At 41.2% G+C, this 21,662-nt stretch overlaps 2 protein-coding genes across 6 annotated transcripts in view; one reads left to right on the forward strand and one right to left on the reverse strand.

The window, feature by feature from the left end:
- The window catches only part of LOC109915214 (11-beta-hydroxysteroid dehydrogenase type 2-like), a 117,990-nt gene that overhangs the window by 46,151 nt on the left and 50,177 nt on the right, over positions 1 to 21,662 (reverse strand). For both annotated transcript variants that reach the window (XM_048606036.1, XM_020514832.2), the window contains exon 2: positions 1,077 to 1,289. In XM_048606036.1, coding sequence (XP_048461993.1) covers positions 1,077 to 1,289 — 213 coding nt within the window. The remainder of the gene's footprint in view (positions 1 to 1,076; positions 1,290 to 21,662) is intronic.
- The window catches only part of zdhhc1 (zinc finger DHHC-type containing 1), a 254,802-nt gene that overhangs the window by 24,232 nt on the left and 208,908 nt on the right, over positions 1 to 21,662 (forward strand). The window lies entirely within an intron of this gene.

Below are 21,662 nucleotides of genomic sequence, written 5' to 3' on the forward strand. Positions count from 1 at the left end.
AGGTTGGGGTGGAAGGTGTTGGTGAAGTGGATGAACTGTTCGAGCTCCTCGTGGGAGCACGAGATGGCGCTGATAAAGTCATCAATGTAACAGAGGAAGAGGTGGGGTTTAGGGCCAGTGTAGGTACGGAAGAGGGATTGTTCCACGTAACCTACAAAGAGGCAGGCATAGCTTGGGCCCATGCATCCAGCCCTGCACCTTGTTGTCTCGGATCCTCCAGCATCTGCAGTTCCTACTATCTCCGAATATGATTACCTTTTTGTAGTGTTAGAGTAAAATATGCCTTTCAATTTATGCACAGGATTTGCAAGGAACATTAATGTATTAGTGAAATAAAACTGAACCAGCATATAAACCAATTAACCAAACAGACCGAAGAATCTGAAGCAGAGTTTAGACCAGTTTGCATATTGAATTCAACACTGAATCAGATATAGAAAGCAAAATTAAAAGTGAGAAAACTCAAGGAAGATATGATTTAGAGACAGAAGGTTAAAAAAAATTGCTTTCCAATAGTAAAAAAAGATGGATTCGCTGTAATTAAGACATATTACACCATTAGAAACTACTGGATTGGACAAGCTTCAAATTTTTCCCTAAGAGTTTAGTGCACATACAATTGGATAAGTACCTTTACACCTTTCCATGTATTTGAACAGGGAGATGCTTAGTGAGAAACTATTAGGGTACTGTTTTTGGAAGAGCTGGGTGTTTATGATTTACATATTGAACTGTGTGGTCACTGGAAGGTGCTGTCAGGTGAGTGTCGTTGGCCTTGCCGTTATTTCAAATTCAAAGACTTGCCCATTAAACTAAAACAAACGCAATGGATATTCAAGATAGTAGGAACTGCAGATGCTGGAAAATCTGAGATAACAAGGTGTAGAGCTGGATGAACACAGCAGGCCAAGCAGCATCAGAGGAGCAGGAAGGTTGACATTTCGGGCCTAGGCCCGAAATGTCATCCTTCCTGCTCCTATGATGCTGCTTGGCCTGCAATGGATATTGCATTATTCTTCAAATATTTTGAAGACAACATTCACACCAGAACATTCAGGCTAATTTACACTTGTTACCTTTCTCCCCAAGCTTCTCCTTCGTGATTTGCAAAGCTTGTTCGATATCCTCAGGTTTAGTGAGATCCATCTGAATTAAGGTAAGTTGCTCTGAGCACATCTGTGACAGCTCCTTTGCTCCTGGTCCATTTTTATTCAGCACTGTAGCAAACACTTCAAAGCCCAGGGAGTCAAAGTGCTGAGCCATTGTCTTTCCAAAGCCTGAATCACATCCTAGATTAAGCATATTGCAATAACCGTTAGAAGGTGTAATATTTAAAGAACAATTAACAAATCACTCCTACTGTAAAAAGTAACATAACTATTCGAGTATGCTTTTGGTCTGGCCTGCTTTGGAGAATAGGAACTAGAATTGATATGGATCGAGATAATAAATCACGTGGGACAGGAAACATTGGGATGTAAGTTATTTTTCGAGGTCCTAATAGTGGCAATACTGCCGGATGGCACATTTAGCAAGAAATAAGCAGCTCACATAGACTGGAAAATTAAATTGAGAAAAGTAGTATGGAGAACCGGCTCTTACAGCTCATAAGAATGTTTCACAGAACAACAACATATGTTTGTGAAACTTTCAAAGTCTCTATCCCTCACCCAACCCCAGCTGTGTATGCTCAATGTTGAATAGATGGAAGGCTGAGATTGTTGGTAGGTGTTTGGACTTGAGGGAAATCAAGGGACATAGGGATTTTAAAAAAAAAGTGCTACTTAACTGCAAGTAGATGTTTTATTAAACTGTACTGTAGGAATTACAAGTTTGCTGTCTCTTGATTTATTTATATTGTGCTTATCACAACCACCAGATGTCTCAAGCACAATGTAGGAAACATGACAGTTAATTTGTGATGAGCAAACTCTCACAAATACAGCATATATCTCTGTAGAACATCACTTCTATCAGGCTGAGGAAATATCTTTGAACTCCTACTTTTTCATAACTCACTTCTCTACAACCCAATTAAGTACTTTTGGCCCAGTCTCATTCCAAGCTGTGAGTATGTAAACTGCTGCTGGCTCTGCTTGTCAATCATATTGCTGCTAACAGAGAATCAGCCAATACACTTGAGTTTGGTGCGGGGAGCTGACTGTTTCAAGGCTGGGTGGAGAATGTGTCTTCATTATGCAAGTTTTTTCTTTTGCTTTTGCAGATTATTCTTTCATGGTAAAGATGTTTCATCTGGGTGGGGGTTGGGGGTGGGATAATTGTCAGAAGTTAGCCTTAGATTGCGAGACACGAGGCCATTCATGAGGTATAAATGCTGATTCAGAAGACATCTGTTATTCAAACTTTGTCTGCTCTTTGATAACAAAGAGCTTGATAAGTGCCACAAATTGTAAAGGCTGCACTTGGCATGTAACTGATATTTTAACACATGGTTGGACCCTATTAAGTTCACTGCTGTTTTCCCCCAAAAGAATTAACGCGACAACATCATTAATACATTGCATATACTGATCTCTTCGCTCTCAAGCAATTACACAAAAATCTCATAGTAACTGCCATTTATACAATATTTTCAACATATATGGGGAAGTTAAAATAGGGATTACCTTTAAATGTACAAGTTGCATGCTTAGCAAAGGTAACCAAAAAAAGACAGCCAAGCTCTTCAGAGAAAGCAGATAATTGAAATTTTTTTATTTTGGAGTAGCATTTATTTATTTATTGTCATATGTATCTTGTTACAAAATACATAAGAAGTGTTGTATAATGTCCGGCACCATCTTAAAACACGGAAAAATAAACCATAATATATATAAAGGCAGAAAAATGAAATAAAGGAAGTTTCCAACTTTAGAGTCCTTCTTGTTAAGTGCACCATCACGGACCATGGGCCTGTTGGCCAGGCCCAAGTCCCCTTCACCGCGTCGCCACCTGCTGGAAGAAAAGTCACCAGTCTTTGGCACCATTTTGCCTTCACTGACGTTACCAGCACTGTCTTTTTCACACACTTGATTGCCAAACTGGAAACTTTTTTTAAAAAAGCAGCAATAAAAAGAAACAAAACCGAAAAGAATGAGAAACGTCCAGATGTTAAAGTCTTATTTAAGGCTTATCTCGGTTCAGCCACCTGGGCCAGGCCACGGCCTGGAGTGTCGGGAGGAGCTGAGTACTTGCTGCCATTGATACCACTGCCTCTGATCTCCTGCTGCTGCCACCGCCTCCAATTTGATAACTACCAGTACCACAACTGGATCCCAGAACATGTCTGGGCAGGGTCCGTCACCAATGCTTTGTCAAAGCAAAAGACATTATACAAAAAGGGAAAAAAAGCAGCAAAAGCAAACAGAAAGACAAAAAAAGAAAGAAAAGCAGACGAGCTCAGGAGCTTGAACACAGCGTTGCTACTACACTGCCATCTTGGTGGTATCTTATCATCATTATCTGGAGACGATACTAACAAGTATGTCCAGTCACCATGTTTGAGTACTCCATTCCTCTGCCCACGTCAGATATTCATGGAATTCTTTTTGCCAAAATCAATAAATAAAAGACTCCCTAGCCATGGATTCGACTGCATATGGTCAAAAATAACAGCATTGTCCAAAAGTTTGTGCGGGGAGATGAAGTACCACAGAGCTAATGGGTTGTAGTGTGTCTGAGCACAAAGATGGAGCCAATGGGAATCAGGAGAAATCTCTCTGCTGGAGCAGATCATACAGAGCTGAAAGGAAAATGGCAGAGATTGGTGAAAGTCAATCATCTCATCTCCCAGGATATGGATGCAGGAGTTCCTTAGTGTATGTGTTTTAAATCAACCTGTTCAGAGATTTTATCACACACCTTTGGTGCAGGTGGGACCTGAACCTAGGCCTCCTGGATCTACGGTTGGGACACTACCCCCTTGACACAAGAACCCCACTCATCATAGTGTCCTTGGCCAAACCACCTTCAGCAGCTTCATCAATGACATGCCTTCAATAATAAGCTTCGAATTGGGGATGTTTGCTGATGGTTGCCGTGTTCAGGTACCATTCGTGACTCTTCAGATACTGAAGCAGTCCGAACCCCCTTGCAACAAGGCCTGGGCAACATTTAAGCTGGGGATGAGCACTTTCCTACAACTCAAGTGCAATGACTGACTCCAAGAAGAAAAAAACCTAACCATCTTCCTTTGACGCTCTACCATCAACATCCTGGGTGTTACTATTGGCCAGAAACATGGATTATCTCGGCTGTATAAATATTGCGCTTGTCAGAGTAAGCCAGAGGTGGGAATAACTTACCTCTCAACTCCCCTAAGCCTGTCTAACATTTACAATGGCGCAAGTCAGGAGTGCAATGGAATAAGCTCACATGCCTGCACGTGTTCATTTCCAACAACACTCAGGAAGCTGGACATCATCAAGGTAAATTGTCTTGCTTGACCAATGCTCCACCCAGCAGCTTAAACATTTAGTTTTTCCACTATTTGTGTATACTGGCAGTAGTACATACCATTTTCAAGGTGCACTGCAGCAACTCACCAACATCTTCAACAGGATCTTCCAAACTGATGATGTCTACCACCCAATTTCAGCAAAGTACTCTTGATATGAACTCTCCTTATTGTATTGCAGCTCGCAAATCATTGCACAAAGCACACGTTTAATAAAAAAAAGTGGGAAGCCTTCCAGTTGTCCACTGATAGAGTTCACCACTTAAAGCTAAGTAGCTGTATTTGTGAAATTCACACACTGGCCATTACTTTTGCTTGAAAGACTGTATGTTTTTTTCAAGAAAAAAATAATTCACTCTTGGGAAGCGTGCACTCCCAGCAAGACCAGAATTCATTGTCCATCCTATCAGCCCTTGAGAAGACAGTGATGATCTGTCTTCTTGAACTGTTGCAGTCCGTGTGCTGTAGGTACACCCACAGTGCGGTTAGGGATAGAGTGACAGTGGACAAATGGCAATATAAATGCTAAATCAGGATGTTGCCAGGCTTGAAGGGTGTTCAGTCATAGAGTCATAGAGATATATAGCACGGAAACTTACCCTTCAGTCCAACTTGTCCATGCCAACCAGATACCCTATATAAATCCAGTCCCATTTGCCAGCACTTGGCCCACACCCGTCTGAACCTTTCCTATTGATATACCCATCCAAATGCCTTTTAAATATTGTAATTGTACCAGGCTCCACCACTTCCTCTGGCAGCTCATTCCATACATGAACCATCCTCTACGTGAAAAAGTTGCCCCTTAGATCCCTTTTATATCTTTCCCCTTTCACCTTAAACTTATGCCCTCTTGTTTTGGATTCCCCAACACTGGGGAAAAGACCTTGTCTATTTACCCTATCCATGCCCCTCATGATTTTATAAACCTCTATAAGGTCACCCCTCAGCCTCCGAGGCTCCAGGGAAAATAGCCCCAGCCTATTCAGCTTCTCCCTATGGCTCAAACCCTCCGACCCTGGCAACATCCTTGTAAATCTTTTCTGAACCCTTTCTAGTTTCACAACATCCTTCCTACAGGAGGGATGCTCACATCTGCTGCCTTTGTCCTTCAAGGTTGTATAGGATACTGGTTTTGGAAGACGTGTCAAAGAAGCAAAGACGCCTCGATGAGGTGCTGCACTGTATCTTGCAGATGATATAAGTTACTGCCAATGCATGTAGGTGGTGAACATAGTGAACGAATAGAGTGCTGACCAAACACGCTACTTTGTGTGGTGATATAAGTTACTGCCAATGCATGTAGGTGGTGAACATAGTGAACGAATAGAGTGCTGACCAAACACGCTACTTTGTGTGGGATGGTGTCGAGCTTTTTGAGTGTTGTTGAAGATGCATTCCTCCAGGCAAGTTGAGAGTAATTCTATTGTATTGTTGGCATGTGCCTTGTAGATCATGGACATGCTTTGAGGAGCAGGGGGAAGGAACCATGGCTGACACACAGCCTGGCACATCAGTTTGTGAAAGAATAATTGTCATTCATTTTGAAATCCCATCACTTCTTACAAAATAAGTCATCGTTTCTCTCTACATACATATATTTCCAAACATTTATTATCTTCTCGACATTCAGGATCAGACTAAGACTACAACTCTGTTGTCTTGTCTACATGTCTGTACATTTAAATTTGCGTCTCAGCTTGTGGTGTGCAATTGTTTTTCACTTTCCAATTCCTTGTTTCTCTTCCTGGAGTGGGCAAGTCTCCACTTCACAGTGGGAATGCTTGTGACTTTGGGCAAATGCCTGATTTCTTCTGCGTCACGATCTGACCCTACCACTGTTGCCAACTGTTTGGAATCTGCGTGCATTTCGTTAGCTTATCTCAGTATTGTAAAACATTGCTTGCTTTGTCAGAGTTTGGGCCACATTCACTAATTCTAATAGAAACAGAAAAGTCACGCAACACGACTATTTATACTTCATGTGTAATTAACTGAACAAATATTTACCACCACTCAGTAACCAAGGAAGCTCTCAAAATGATTACATGGACCTCACACACTACACTTTAAATTTTCAGAGTGTGTGTTAGCAACACCAAGATGACACAACACTAATGCCTGCTGCGTGGTGTGTACTCCTTATATTTGCTGCCTTTGGCTTGGCTGTGGATTGTATCAGGTTACAGTGATTCCAAAGGGATGTACCTAGCCGCAATAAAAAAAGGTTTTGGCTGGCAGCCAGGTCAAAACACTGATCTAGGTCAGTTTCAGTATCAGGAACAAGGAGGAAAAAGACTAAAAAAAATCAGTCAAGAAGGAGCCCCAGGGGAAAACAGCAAATAGAGGTGATGAAACCTGCAGACCAGAAGTAAAAAGTTAAAAGTATAAAAATCTTAAGCCAAAGACCCTGGGAGCCACCACACCTCTCTGACCAGAGCAGGACCTCAACAAAATGATCCCTGGTTGGGCTTGTTCACAAAAGAGCTCTATTTAAATTAATACAGGAGCAAAATACTGCTGATGCTGACTTTCATCCAAATTTAACATTTGTCAGATGCCTGTTAAATCTGTCATAATAAAGGTGTCTGATAGATATTTCACTTGGCCTCTTTGCTCATGCACTTTGAACCACCTGCCGGTGGCATTTATACAATTCAGTATCTTAAATTTGATCAAAAACACAAAATAGGTTGAAGTGCAAATGAATATTGGGTCCACATTCCCAGAAATTGGGCCCATTACCCATTTTGAATGAACTAATTGAAGACATATTCTAGATTTTAGCTACAATTGGCTACTGACTGATGTACTGCTTGCTTTGTCTGCTAGTTCTGCAGGGGCTGTTTCAGAGGGACGGATAGAACTTCATAGAGAAACCAGATTTCCTCAGGTCCTGACCAGCCTACTCACGGCTCCTTGCTAATAACCAGGCACTAGTGTTTTGACAGACCTTCAGTAACCACTAGAGGATAAGGTCAGTCTTCAAACTCCACTCAAGGTGATCCCTCCTGGCCTTTATAGCAGAGGAAGACCATCTTGCAAATTGAAGTCCAAGACCTTATAGCAAACTGGTGGGTGGAATCTTGGCTATTTAGTCACTGAAAGTATGGCAGAAGCATTTGCTGGTCAGCAAGTCAATTTCTAATTGGCAGGTTTTGCATCAAATTGCATCTCTCCCTTGAAAAGGATCGCTGTTTGAAGTTGCATTGGCACCTCGTTAGGTATGACAATCCATGATTTCTCTCAGTGATTTGCAAGACAGCCATCAATTTTAAATCTACAGTTATCTTTTAGCTATATCCCCTTTCTTTTCTAAAAATAATTAAATATTCAATATCTCCATTAATAATCTAGGGTTATGATCTGATGTCATGACAATGTAGCAGATGACTTCAATCTACAAGTAAACTGTGTAAATCTAATGAGCACCTATGTTGCATTGGAAGAATTCCTGAAATCTGTTTTCTGGAGCAATATGATAAGGAAGTAACTAGGGCAAAGGCTATTTTTGATCTAATATTTTGCAATGATAAATAGACCGTTCATAATCTTGTTACAAAATAATCTTTCAGGAATAGTGAATATAGTAGGATACAATTTTGAAAAAGACGTGGTTCAATCAGAAAGTAGGCTCGTAAAATAAACAGGGGCAATTATGATGGTCTGACGTAGAGGTTTGCTATGGTGGATTGGAAAATACATTAAAAGATATGACGGTTGATAGGGAATGGCCAGTATTTTAAAAATTAATACACAGTTTTCAAAACCATGTGCTTCTTTGAGACAAAAAATACCCAAGAAGAGAAACAAGAGAGCCATGGCCCACAAGGAAACTTAGAAACAGTGTTATGGCAAAGGAAATGGTGAGAGGAAAAGATTTAAAAGGGAACTGAGGGACCACAGAGATGAAATAAGCTGCCAGAGGAAGTGGAAGAGGCAGGTACAATTACAACATTTAAAAGACATTTGGACAGGTACATGGATTTGAAAGGTTCAGAGGGATATGGGCCAAACACAGGCAAATGGGACTAGTTTAGTTTGGGAAACCTGTTCAGCATGAACAAGTTGAACTGAAGGGTCTGTTTCCAAGCTGTATGACTCTACTGACTCTAAGAGGCTTATAACATGGTCAAAAATAGATAATCATGAGGATTGGGAGAAGTTTAAAATACAGCAAAGCACTAAGAAATGAATAAAGAAAGAGAGAATAGAATATAAATGTAAAATAGCAAGAAACATCAAACAGATTATAGATGAAGCAGTTTGAACAGCAACCTCTAATGACCATGACTGGAGCAGTTCAGTCTAAATTACCATCACTGAAGATGCTCCCAGGTGAGTATTTTCCTCACTGACACTGGTTGATTGATTGATTTGTTTTATTGTTACATGTATCGAAGTACAATGAAAGGCTTTGTTTATGAGCAGTACAGGCAGATCATAGTAAGAAAAGATGTACAGATCAAAAAGACTTAGACAGAGGCATACAGTTGCACAGGGCATGTGCTAGGCGAGATCAACATTAGCAACCTAAGTATTATTTGAGGCTAGAGAGTCTATTCATCAGTCTAATAACGCCAGGAAGAAGCTGTTCTTCAACCTGCTGGTGCGTATGTTCAGGCTTCTGTATCTTCTGCCTGACAGAAGAGGTTGTAGGAGAACATTACCGGGGTGCAACGGGTCTTTGATGATGTTGGCAGCCTTTCTGAGGCAGTGAGCTGTGTAACTAGAGTCCATGGATGGAAGATTGGCTTCTGTGATGGTCTGGGCTGTGCACACCACCTTCTGTAGTTTCTTACAGTCCTGCGCAGAACAGTTGCCATACCAGGCTGATATGCACCCGGACAATATGCTTTCAATGGTGCATCTGTAGAAGTTGGTGAGGGTCCTTATGAACATGCCAAATTTCTTCAGCTGCCTGAGGAAGAAGACGCATTGTTGTGCCTTCTTGACCATTGCATCTATGTGGGAAGTCCAGGGCACATTGTCGGTTACCTTCACTCTGAGGACCTTGATGTTCTTCACCCTCTCAACCTCAGTTCTGTTAATGTAGATGGGGGCACATTCTCTTCCTTTCTTTCTGAAGTCAATGATCAGTTCTTTAGTTTTGCCGACATTGAGAGACAGATTGTTTTCATTGCACCACGTCACCAAGCCCTCTTTCTCCCTTCTGTAGTTTGATTTGTCATTGTTAGACATCTATCCTACTATGGTGGTGCTGTCAGCGAATGTGTAGATGGTGTTTGTTCGGAATTTAGCAACACAGTTGTAGGAGTACAAGGAGTACAGTTGGGTGCTGAGGATGCATCGTTGGGGGGCTCCACTGTTGAGTGTTATTGTGGAAGAGGTGCAGTTACCTATCCTCACTGATTGTGGTCTGTGGGTCAGAAAGCCGAGGATCCAGTTGCAGAGGGTGGAGCTGAGACCAAGATCATGCAGTTTTGAGATCAGTCTGAGGGGATAATGGTGTTGAAGGCAGAGCTGTAGTCAATGAGCAGGAGTCTGACATAGGTATCCTTGCTGTCCAGATGTTCCAGGGTTGAGTGAAGGACTAGGGATAAGGTATCCACTGGGGACCTGTTATGTCTGTAGACAAATAGTAGCGGTTCGAGTCAGGCTGGGAGACTGGAGTTGATGTGGGCCATGACCAGCTTCTCAAAGCATTTCATGATTATTGAGATCAGAGCCACTGGGCAGTAGTCATTAAGGCACATTGCATGTGTTTTCTTAGGTGCAGGGATGATGGTGGTCTTCTTGAAGCAGATGGGGTCTTCGGCTTGTAGGAGGAAGTGGTTGAAGATGTCAGTGAATACCTCTGCCAGTTGGTCCGCACAGGATCTGAGTGCTGTCCGGGCCTGTCGCCTTCCTTGGGTTGACTCCCAGGAAGATCAATCTGTCACTTGCAGCGGTGATTGAGGGGAAAACTGGTTTGATATTAACATCCTACCTGCATGTTAATTTAGTGGCGCACAGGAATCTCACGTTCGTTCAAAAGGTGCCATGCACCAGTTGGGTTTGTGCAGGTATGTCCAAAGTTTCCTTTTCTTGTTGCACTTTTCTGCACAAGGAAGCCAGTGGTGGGATTGGGAGAATGGAGAAGTGAAATGGAATGGCCTGGCATCCCAAGGACAGTCAGTCCAAGGAAGAAAAGAAGAGGGATGTGATGTGGCTGGGGCAGAACTCTCCAAATGTGGGGGCATCTCAGATGTTCACTGGCAAAGTCCTTATGGGGCTTTGAATTCATCTGTAACACCTCATTTAACCTACAGAAGGTGATTTAGGATTCCTTTAGAATGCACTGAAAATCTGCAGGTCAATGGGCTGAAAAATGGCAGATGGAGTTCAAACTGAATAAATACGAGGTAACAACAAACAAGAGGTAGGGCTTATACAATTAATGCTAGGACCTTGGGTAGTGATGTAGAGCAGAGGGACCTAGGGGCACAGGTACATAATTCTTTGAAGTTTGTGTCACATATAGAAGGGTGGTTAAAAAGCGTTTGGTACGCTTGCCTTCATTGCTCAGACCTTTGACTATAGGAGTTGGGAAGTCATGTTGAGGTTATAAAGGACACTGGTGCGGTCCCTTCTGGAATATTATGTCCAGTTCTGGTTGCCCAGTTATAGGAAGGATATTATTAAGCTGGAGAGGGTTTGGAAGAGATTTACTAGGATGTTGCCAAGTATGGAAGCTTTCAGCTATTAAGAAAGGCTGGATAGACTGGGACATTTTCCACTGGGGTGTAGGAAGTTGAGAGGAGACCTGATAAAAGTTTATAAAATATTGATAAGTATAGATAGAGTTAATGGCAGTTGTCTTTTCCCTAGGATGGGGGATTTCAAGACTAGGGGACACATTTTTAAGGTGAGAGGAGAGAAATTTAAAAAAGACGTGACAGGCAAGTTTTTTATACAGAAGGTTCTTCACATGTGGAATGAACCTCCTGAGGAAGTGGTGGATATGGGTACAGTTACAATGTTTAAAAGACATTTGGATAAGTACAGGAATAGGAAAGGTTTGGAGGGATATGGGCCAGGAGCAGGCAGGTGGGACTAGTTTCGTTTGGGATTATGGTTGGCATGGACTTGTTGGACTGAAGAGTCTATTTCTGTGATGTATAAATTTTATGACTCTATATCCCAACATCGGACACCAACATGAACATTCAATAGAGTAAACGAAAAAAAGAAAGAAAAAGTCCCCAACTTCCCTTTAATGAATATTTAGCAACCAGGAGGCATGCCAATATTCTTAGCTCTCTGACTCAACTAGTCTCAACTTATGACAACGACGCACCCATGAATAAAGTGAAACAAGTGTAAATGTGAAAGATTCACAAAAAAAATTCGCAAAAACACTGCTGCCATCTTTCTGCTTTCAATTGATTTTACATTAAAGACAGAGTTGGTCATGGAGGAGTAGTGGCTATGACACAGAGACAGTGCCCCCCCTCCCTCCCCACCCCCCCAACCCCACCCCATCTGAGCTGCAGCATTGTCAGCCCTGGACAGTATCCCCTGCTGCCAAATTTCACATGTTTTCAGTGTACAACACAGGCACATTACATTTTAGTTGTAATTGTGTGGAAAAAATGCAAAAGCAAGACAGCAGAAATGGCACACACATTCAGTTCTGTGGTCAGGAATGGCATCTGGGTGTGCAGGTCCACAGTTCCCTAAACGTGGCAACACGGGTGGCCAAGGTAACTTAAGAAGGCATATTGTACGCTTGCCTTCATCTGCTGGGGCATGGAGTACAAGATTTGGCAAAGCATGTTGCAGCAATATAAAACCCTTGTTAGGGCACAATTGGAGTATTACGTGCAGTTCTGGCACTAGGATGGTTTTCATTGGAAAGACGGTGGCTGAGAGGAGGCCTGATAGTGGTCTGCAAAATTATGGATAGTCAGAGGCTTTTTCAAGTTTCAATTACAAGGGGCACAGGTTCACGTTGACAGGGGGAAAGTTTAAGGGAAGTTCTTCACGCAGAGAGTGGCAGGGCCCTCGAATGCACTGCCAGAAGAGGTGGTGGAAGTAGGCACGTTGGCGACATTCAAGAGGTATCTGGATGGTTACGTGAATAGGGAAGGAATAGAGGGATATGGACCGAATAAGGGCAGAAGGTTTTTTTTAGATTAGTTAGGGCATGATGATCAGCACAGGCTCGGAGGGCCGAAGGCCCTGTTCCTGTGCTGTACTTCTCTTTGGTTCTTTTGTTCTATGCCACTGACAAATTTCCCTCAATAATTTGGGACCAAAATTAACCATCACTCGAACAAGTATGGATTAAAGAAGGAAAGTCAGCACGGATTTGTTACAGGTAAATCATGTTAAACTAACTTGATTGAGTTTTATTGGCAGAATAACAGAGGCAGTAATGTCCTTGATGTGACGTACATAGACTGATTACATGCCAGAATGTAGGTTTGCCAGCAACATGCTAGTCCCTGAAAATCAAAGGGCAGCATGGAGACAAAGGTGGCTGAGTGACAGGAAATGATGGTGCTGAGTTGTTGCTTTTCAGAATGGCAAAAGGTAAGAAGTAGGGTCAGCACTACCACCACTACTTTACTTAAAAAAACGAGTGTGTGGGGTAGAGGTAGAGTTCAACATGGCGCTCAAAGTAGAAGTGGAAAAGCACTTGAGAAAACAAAAACAAAGTTGCTGGAAAAGCCCAACAGGTCTGGCAGCATCTGTGAAGGAAAACAGAGTTAATGTTTCGGGTCTGGTGACCCTTCCTCAGAACTTCCTCAGACCGTGAGTTCTGAGGAAGGATCACCAGACCCAAAACGTTAACTCTGTTTTCTCCTTCACAGATGCTGCCAGACCTACTGACCTATTGAAAGGTACACTGTGGTTGAATGAAAATCATGGGGTAATTCTTGATATTCAGGGCATAGTGATCTCTCTAGCCGATGTCTAGATGTCTATTCCTGATCTTTTTGAAGTACTAACTACACTGTTGTATAGTGGGCTGCTGGGCTTTTCCAGCAACTTTGTTTTTGTTCCTGATTTACAGCATCTGCAGTTCTTTCGGTTTTTACTTGAGAAAACAACATCTGCAGAGCTGTGGGAGAGGGACTAGTGGGTTGTGATGCAGGTAATTAGCACAGATGGCAAGCTGAACAGCTTTGTTCTGTGCTGTTACTGCTTTTTAATCCTCAGTCTGGAAGCAGTCAGAATGAAAGAGATTTGCTCAGGTGCACGAATCATATCGGCTCTGCAGAATGAACCAACGCACACAGGATAAAGACAGATAGACATGGCCAAGAGAGAAAGGAGAAGTCAAAATCCACATAGAATAGAGAGCAGATGCTATTATAACAGTGATGTGAATGCCATTGTCATCACCTTGTTATAATATGAGATGATGTCTGGCTACCGTTGTAATGAAGGGCTTCCGCCAAACCTCCTTCCGATGCTATTGTAAGGGTTGCTTAATCGTCTGTGGTGGACGAAGGACCATGATTAAGAAGAGGATCTTGTCCAAGATAACAGGATGTACTTTATTCCATCACATTTCTAATCACAAGTTACATAAACTCTTAGGCATTTTAATTATTTCTAACAAGAGTACATGAGAATCATGCCTCTCCATCAGGAGACCATGCCAGGTTCCTGTTCACCTGAACTGCCCAATGCTCTACCCAGTAGCCATGTTATATTAGAGTGGGCAGAGTTTAGCTCATTGATTAATCCTTTCATGTTCTTTAACTCTGCAACAGATACAATAGGAAGAACTAAATAAAAGAGAAAAGAAAAAAATGATATTATTCAATGAGAAACAGGCTTGCGAAAATATTGAATGCAAAGGCAGATTACAAGATGTCAAATTTTGAATGTCTGGGTTTTACTCCTGAACCTTAGGTGGTCCACTGCCATGAGGACATACACAAGGAGGTGAATTGTGCTGACTGGTGCTATAGGAACTAAGTCAGGAAGGTATAAAACCATGTTATAAACTATTTATTGATGCAAGTCTGGTTCTCAGCCAATAAACTTGTGGAGTAGATTTAGGACATTTTTTCATTCACTCATAGGACATGGGCATTGCTGGCTGACCAGCATTTTTGCTTGTCCCCAGTTGCCCCTGGGAAGGTGGTGGTGAGCTTCCTTCTTGACCCACTGCAGCCCACATGTTGTAGACTGTTGTTCTGATGCACTGTTCAGTAAAAGAGGTGTCATGCCCACTGGCCAGAGTACAGTATTCATGTGATCCCGCACGTGATAGTGGCTCAAGAGTTTGTTGTAATGTACAACAGTGTGGTTAGTACGTCATAAAGGTCAGGAATAGACATCTAGACATTGGCTAGAGAGATCACTGTGCCCTGAATATCAAGAATTACTCCATGATTTTCATTCAACCACAGTGTACCTTTCAATAGTACCAATAACATAGTGAGGCATCCCAAATATCCTTTTATAAGGAGGACTGTAATCAAAGGAAAATCTGTCACGGTGACAGAGAAGGAGACATTAAGAGAGTTGACCAAAATTTTGGTTGAAGAGTTTGGATCAATGGGCTGGTGAAGGGAGTAGCGGGATGCAGAGGAAGCTGAAGGAGGTTGCAGAGAAGGAGCGACATGACCTGTCTAGCTATGATAAAGAATGTTCTTTGTTGCATCTTATGGACAATAATTCTGGAACAAGATTCAGGAAGTCAGCTAACCATTTGATTTTGGTAATTCAAGTTATTAAAGTAAATTTTCCTGCCAGAATCCCAATATTGTAGATGCCATCTCCATTCCCAGTGACCCATTCTGGCAGGTGATCGATCTTAGATGAAGAAACGCACTCTAGCATCTTTCCAAAGATCTACACTTACAGTGACCTATTATACTGTCATGTCCTATCAGCCCACGGTATCTGAAAATGCATTTCTAGTTTTGTTTAATACCTTTCAATTCCTTGAATATTTTTTAAAAGCTAAATCAATTGCTAAATAAACTGTTTAATAATTATCTTGTTTCATTTAACAGTAGCATGAATATTTAACAAGTGATGGAAGAAATAATTCTGTAGGGGTTTTCCCAATCTCCTGCCATTACCTTGGTAGAAGATGACTGTGAATTGCAAAAAAATGGTATAACCAGCTAAGCCAACTGACCTTTGAGGAAAGCTGAGGATAGGGAACACTCTTCTGGAAATTCTGTCCCCATGAAACTCTGACTGAGCATAACAGCATTTATTGTAGCACTTCCTAAAAATATAGTCAGCTATGGTTTAGATAATTTACTTTAAGTGACACTTTATTGAGCAGTTCATATAAGCACCATAGCTTCAAACTAATACAAGAAAGAGCTGAACACAGGCCAAATGCAGAAATATCAGCTGCCTAGATCATTATTTTGAACAAGAACCATATGGTATCTTTAACAAAAGATTAAAAAGCCAACAATTAAATGGGCAAATAAATCTGATAATGCAGCTGATTAAGCTGTCTACATTTATTACTTTGATCTTTGCCAGATTACTTTTAAGATTGAAAGGGTTCTTACTTTAAAGTGAAGGCAAAATGCAGCTTTGTCCTGTGATTTGCATTTTTAATAAGAAGGAAACTGGTTATTATAAAGTACACTGCTCTTGTCATAAGTATTTGATTAACTGCTATATAAACTGGAAAGGAACCCTGCAGGCAGGCATTCTTAATAAAGTATCATAGCCAAGGATATTTATTTAATGCTTTTGCATTCAGATTTAGGAAACAGAATCCAATTTTAGAAAAGACCAAGATGGGCTAATAATCAGTCTTAATCTTACAGCAGGTCCTTTCATTTTTGACTCTTTGTTGCCAATGAAGTATTTGATACGGTTGTCATACACCATGTATATGGAGTTTAATATGAGTATTAAACTCTTGTTCTGCTGGCTGCTTGCATTATGATTGATTGTGACATAGCAGTGTTCTCTGCCTACTGATCCAGGGTTGGAGTGCCAATTGCTGGCCAGCAACTCAAAAGAAAAAGCTCCCTGGATAATACTTCTTTTATATCCTATTATTATAACCTATTATGCACAGCATGCTGCTTTGAGATTTGCAAAGCAGTCTCACCAGAATGTAGTGGCAGCTGAAGTCCAGCAATAATTGTTAATGGTGCCACATTTTGCATCCTTTCAAAGTCAGCAATGATACATGAACATCAGCACTGGTGTAGCTGTAACCACTGCAAGACTACAAAGACAGTATCTTAAAGTACGGAGCATCTGTGAAGAGAATGAAGAATTAACGTTTCAGGTCCAGTGACCCTTTGTTAGAAGGTTCTGAAGTAGGGTCACTAGACCTGAAACTTTCACTCTGTTTTGTCTCCACCACTGCTGCCAGGCCTGCTGAGTTTTTCCAGAAATTTCTGTTTTTGTTTCTAATTTCCAGCATCTGCAGTTCTTTGCTGTGTTTTTGTAAAGTACGGGGTAACTTTAAAATTTACTATGGTGTGCCTGCAATATGGAACATGCCAGGAAGATTGAATAAAATACCTATATGTTAGCAAAGTTTGATGGTTGGAGCATGAGATAAATTCAGAGAGGGTACAGTGTTCTAAAGTATACTCTTTGCTCATGTGAGCTATTTAACACCAGCATCTGAATGACCAACTTGAAGTCACCGTAATGCATTTACACTGACCACTGAAGTGTTCATACAGCAGGAACTTTATTACTGCAAAACTTCTACCCTCTTAGGATCAGATCCAATAAATTTATCAAATGCTATGGAGCAAAGTATTACAGGATATTAAATTACAGGAAGATTCATTTTAGTAGGATCACATTATTTTTGTGAAACAGAGACGACTTGGATCCTACAATGTGAAGTGTGGAATTTTAAAATTTTATTTTGATACCAAACTTGGGAGTTATGGCAGAGAGAGAGGATTATACGATGATATTTGCAACGTGACATAGAAAGGCGAGCAGAATGGGCAAGCAAGTGGCAGATCAGACAACCCATCTGGTTCACTAATGTCCTTTAGGGAAGGAAACTGTCATCCTTACCTGGTCTGGCCTACATGTGACTCCAGACCCACAGCAATGTGGTTGACTCATAAATGCCCTCTGGGCAATTAGGGATGGACACTAAAGGTTTGCCTAGCCAGCAACACCCTCATCCCGTGAATGAATTAAAAAAAGATACAATTGAATACAGAGATGTGAGGTGATACATTTCTGCAGAATGATACAGAGAAACAATACAGACTTAATTGCACAGTTCTAAAAAGTGTGTGCAAGAGCAGAGGGGCCTGAGGGTACATAAATATTAATCTTCAAAGGTGGTAAAACATATTGGTAATTTGGTTAGCAAAGCATTTGGGATGTTGGGCTACATTAATAGATGTTACGAGTACAAAAACACGGAGGTTATGCTGAACCTTTGTAAAGTTAGGCCCCAACTGAAATATTACATCCATTCTGGCCATCACATTTAGAACATTGTGAGGATCCAAAGGGTTTACGAGAATGGTTCCAGGAATGGGAGATTTTGGTTACAATGTTAGGTTGGAAAATTTGGATTTTTTCTCCTCAGAACAAAGGAGATTGAAGGTTGATTTGATAGTGATGTCCAAGAATATGACAAATTTGTATAAGATAGACTAGAAAAACCCTATTCCTGTTAGCTGATGGTATAAAGACTAGCGGACACTGATTTAAAGTTCAAGGCAATGGCAGATGTAAGGAAACAGTTTATTTATAATGTAGGCGATGGTACTGATCTGAAACCCACAGTCCAGGAGGGTGTTGGAAGCAGTGATGTAAAGTAATTTCCAAAGTAAATTGGATGAACACTTGAAGACAATGAACTGCGGGGCCACAGGGGTTGAATGGGTGTGTGGGACTACTCTGGAGAGCCAGCATTAACTCAAAGGGTTGAATTACCTCCTTCTGTGAAACAAATGACTCACACTGATGTAATGGGCCCATCCCTTGACTTCTGTCTCCACAGCACCCTGATTGAAATACCTGTAATCCCTGGACTATTTGCTCTTGGCCTGTAGGACTGACCGAATCTCTGACTCACAAAGACACTAACCTCCGGACTCTGGGAGGACCAAACAGTTGATTGTGGCCAAGTCCCTGTCCTGTAAACAGCCAACCTCATTGGCTGATTGTGCTGTTACCTGCTGACTGACTGTAGTTTTCCTTCAGCTCATTGAGGACTGCTCTACCTTTAACTTGCACACATCACTGTTTACTTGAAGTACACGCAGTGCTTTTGTTTTGGAAACTGTTGGCAAATGCTGCAGGTCTGATATTGACAAAGCAAGCTGCAGCCCAGAGACATGTCCAAACTCCTGTCTTACTGTGAGACTGTTCAGTGCTCCATTAGCTGCCTGCCTCTTCCTGTGTGCTAAAGAATAAAATGCAAACCAGACTGAGGCTGGCAGCCTGTCTAGTGCCTGTGCTGTCATCAGTCAGTGTGCTTTAAGAAAGCAATGTTAAGTACACAGGGGCAAGCCCACCTCCAAATGAGCAGTAAAGTAAGTGAGCACTGAGAAAGCAAGCTAAGAGCCCCATGATGCATCCTGCACAGAGGCATGGGACATGTGTATCTGAGCACAAAGCATCCTGGGAGAAAAATGCAAGCCAGGGCTGGCCCAGAGCTCTAGAGTGAAGTGTTGAAAGGATGGATTGGTACCGCGTTGGGTTGACAGCAGGGGTGATGATGTGGGGAGGCTGGTGGTTTCCCAATGCAGACTTGCTGGATGAAGGCTGGTCGAGGACGATGGCCAAGGAACAGGCAGGGTTGTAGTGTGAAGAAACCGTTGAAATGATGGCCAGGAGAATCATACAATAAGCTGCAGCTGCCAGGTACCTGCTTTGATCTACGTGTCGGGAATTTGTGCCATCTAGTTTCTCAGTGAAGGAGAAAAGAATTGGAAGAGGTGGTGCATAAATAAGGCAAGCTGGGGTTTTAATGAGATGCAAGTGGATGGAAATAAGCTAGTTGACACTCAACAGAGAGGTTCTGAATTCACTGTTTACAGCTTGAGAGAAAAACCGGGAACATTTTGACATCAGAAACCAGATTTATTTTCATTGCCATCCTGTTTTCCCACCTTTCTCACCATTACTCACACCATGTCAGGAAGGAGAATATTCCATCCTAGATTTCTTCCATTATTAAAACCATTTTAGTCCATGGAAGTCTCACATATTAAAATCAGGTGATGGAAATTGAAAATTGTTGGTCCATATTTTACAATGATTGTGACAATATGAACATTGCTGGAACTCTATCTTTGTGATCAGTATTAAGCATCTTTGCTTCCCTGCTGACCAAAAAAAAACCCAAAGGCCATATTCCTGGCTGCTTGGCATCTCAGAAAAAACATGTTGCAGGACAACTTTAGACTTTACAAAATTTATTCTCTAAGTTATATAATTCACTTAGACAATCTGTGCAATAGGAGACAAGCACTGGAATATGATCCCAGCTGACATACTACTGAATAAATCAGAGCCATAGATCTTTCTTTTAATTGCATTTTTAATTGACATGGTGATCATTCACTGAAATATTGTCACACAATTCTTTAACATCAGAATTTTTTCATACAAAAGGTGAGAATACAAAAGAGGGCGAACCAAGCTATCGAGATGTATAACACAGTTAGAAAACTCCTAAAATATTCAGTAAAACAAAATTTCAACCTATTTCTAACATCAACACGTTACAGTGATGCAAATCCAGAAAAATTACACATCCATAACAGATCTGTAGGTTTGACTTAACTAGCTGATTCTCCCCAGTTTCTGATGTGTGATCTGTGGAATCTTCTTACAAGAATATTCACAAAACTGAGAGCTTTAGACTTTCTCAGCTTCTATTTACCTGCAGATTTTAAACTGATCACTACTGGTTTGGAAGTTGCACAAACTGAAAAAATATTCTCATTACTCATTCTTTTAACTGGTCTGAAAAGAAAAAACTCTTTTCTAAGGGAAAGTATACTTGCTTCTGATCACAATCAGGACTCCTCCTAATGGCCCTAATACTTTCAGTCTCTGCGTTTTGTAGATCAAAACAAAACCCTTGATTATTCTAAACTGAAAGTGAGCCAATGGTCTTAAGTAGTTATTTAACCTGCCTTAAATCACCATAGCAAAAATAACTTTTTATTGAACAGGGTTCCCTGCTGTCTGACACATAATAGATTAAGTCACTGTTTGAGAAGAACTGTAGGAACTAGGGTATAGTTGTTAAAATCCTTTACAAAATAACAATCATACAATTTTGAAGTCCAAACCCTAAAAATACTGCAAATAACAAATTCACACATCATACTTACCCTGAAGAAGAACGAAAATGTATCCTTAACAGGCATTTCATTTCCCACCACTATGCTACATAAAATGTTGATACAATACTACTGTTAAACATCAATGAGTTTCATGGCAATAATATTTTACGTAGGTCCATTTGGCTCATTCCATTTGGTTTCCTTCATTTTTTCTCTTGACAAAGCATCAATTATAATATTGACCCTTCTAGATAAATGATTTCTGAATTGTACGGCTGGAGGATTAAATACCATTGAAAGAACTAAGTTCTTGTCACAAAATTTCTCCAAAAAATGGAGAATGCCTTATGCCCTCTATAAATTACAGTTTCTTCAGCATTGTAGATTTCAAACTAATGTACAGCCAAGACACAATGTTCCTTTCTCTACCAGTGAGTATTTCCATCAACATGCATTCAGCATCCCACCCAGATACACACCCCACAACCTTGCATTTCCCACGGCTAACACACCCAACCTAGAACATCCCTCAACACAACAGGCAATTTTAGCACAGCCAATTCACCTAGCCTGCATATCTTTGCACTGTGGGAGGAAACTGGAGCACCCAGCAGAAACCCATGCAGACACAGGGAGAACATGCAAACTCTACACAGACAGTCACCTCAGAGTAGAACTGAACCCAGATCCCTGGCACTGTGAGGCAGCAGTGCTAACCATTGAGCCACTGTGCTGCCCTACAGTAAGACAACACACATACTGGTATCGCTTGCATCAGTAGCCTGGTTGAATAACCTTGCATAATTCAGTGCTGCTAAAACAGCTTTCAAAGTACCAAAGGCATTCTGAATTTGTGTCCATTCAAATTTTCTGCTTTCTTTTAGCAAACTTGCAAAAGTAGTCACTGCAGTTTGAAACAAACATCATGCCAATATGTTATGAAATTTCACAAGTTTCCTGGGTATGGG

This window comes from Rhincodon typus, chromosome 15 (genome assembly GCF_021869965.1).
Source record: "Rhincodon typus isolate 14 chromosome 15, sRhiTyp1.1, whole genome shotgun sequence".
In the NCBI taxonomy this organism is placed as follows: Eukaryota; Metazoa; Chordata; class Chondrichthyes; order Orectolobiformes; family Rhincodontidae; genus Rhincodon; species Rhincodon typus.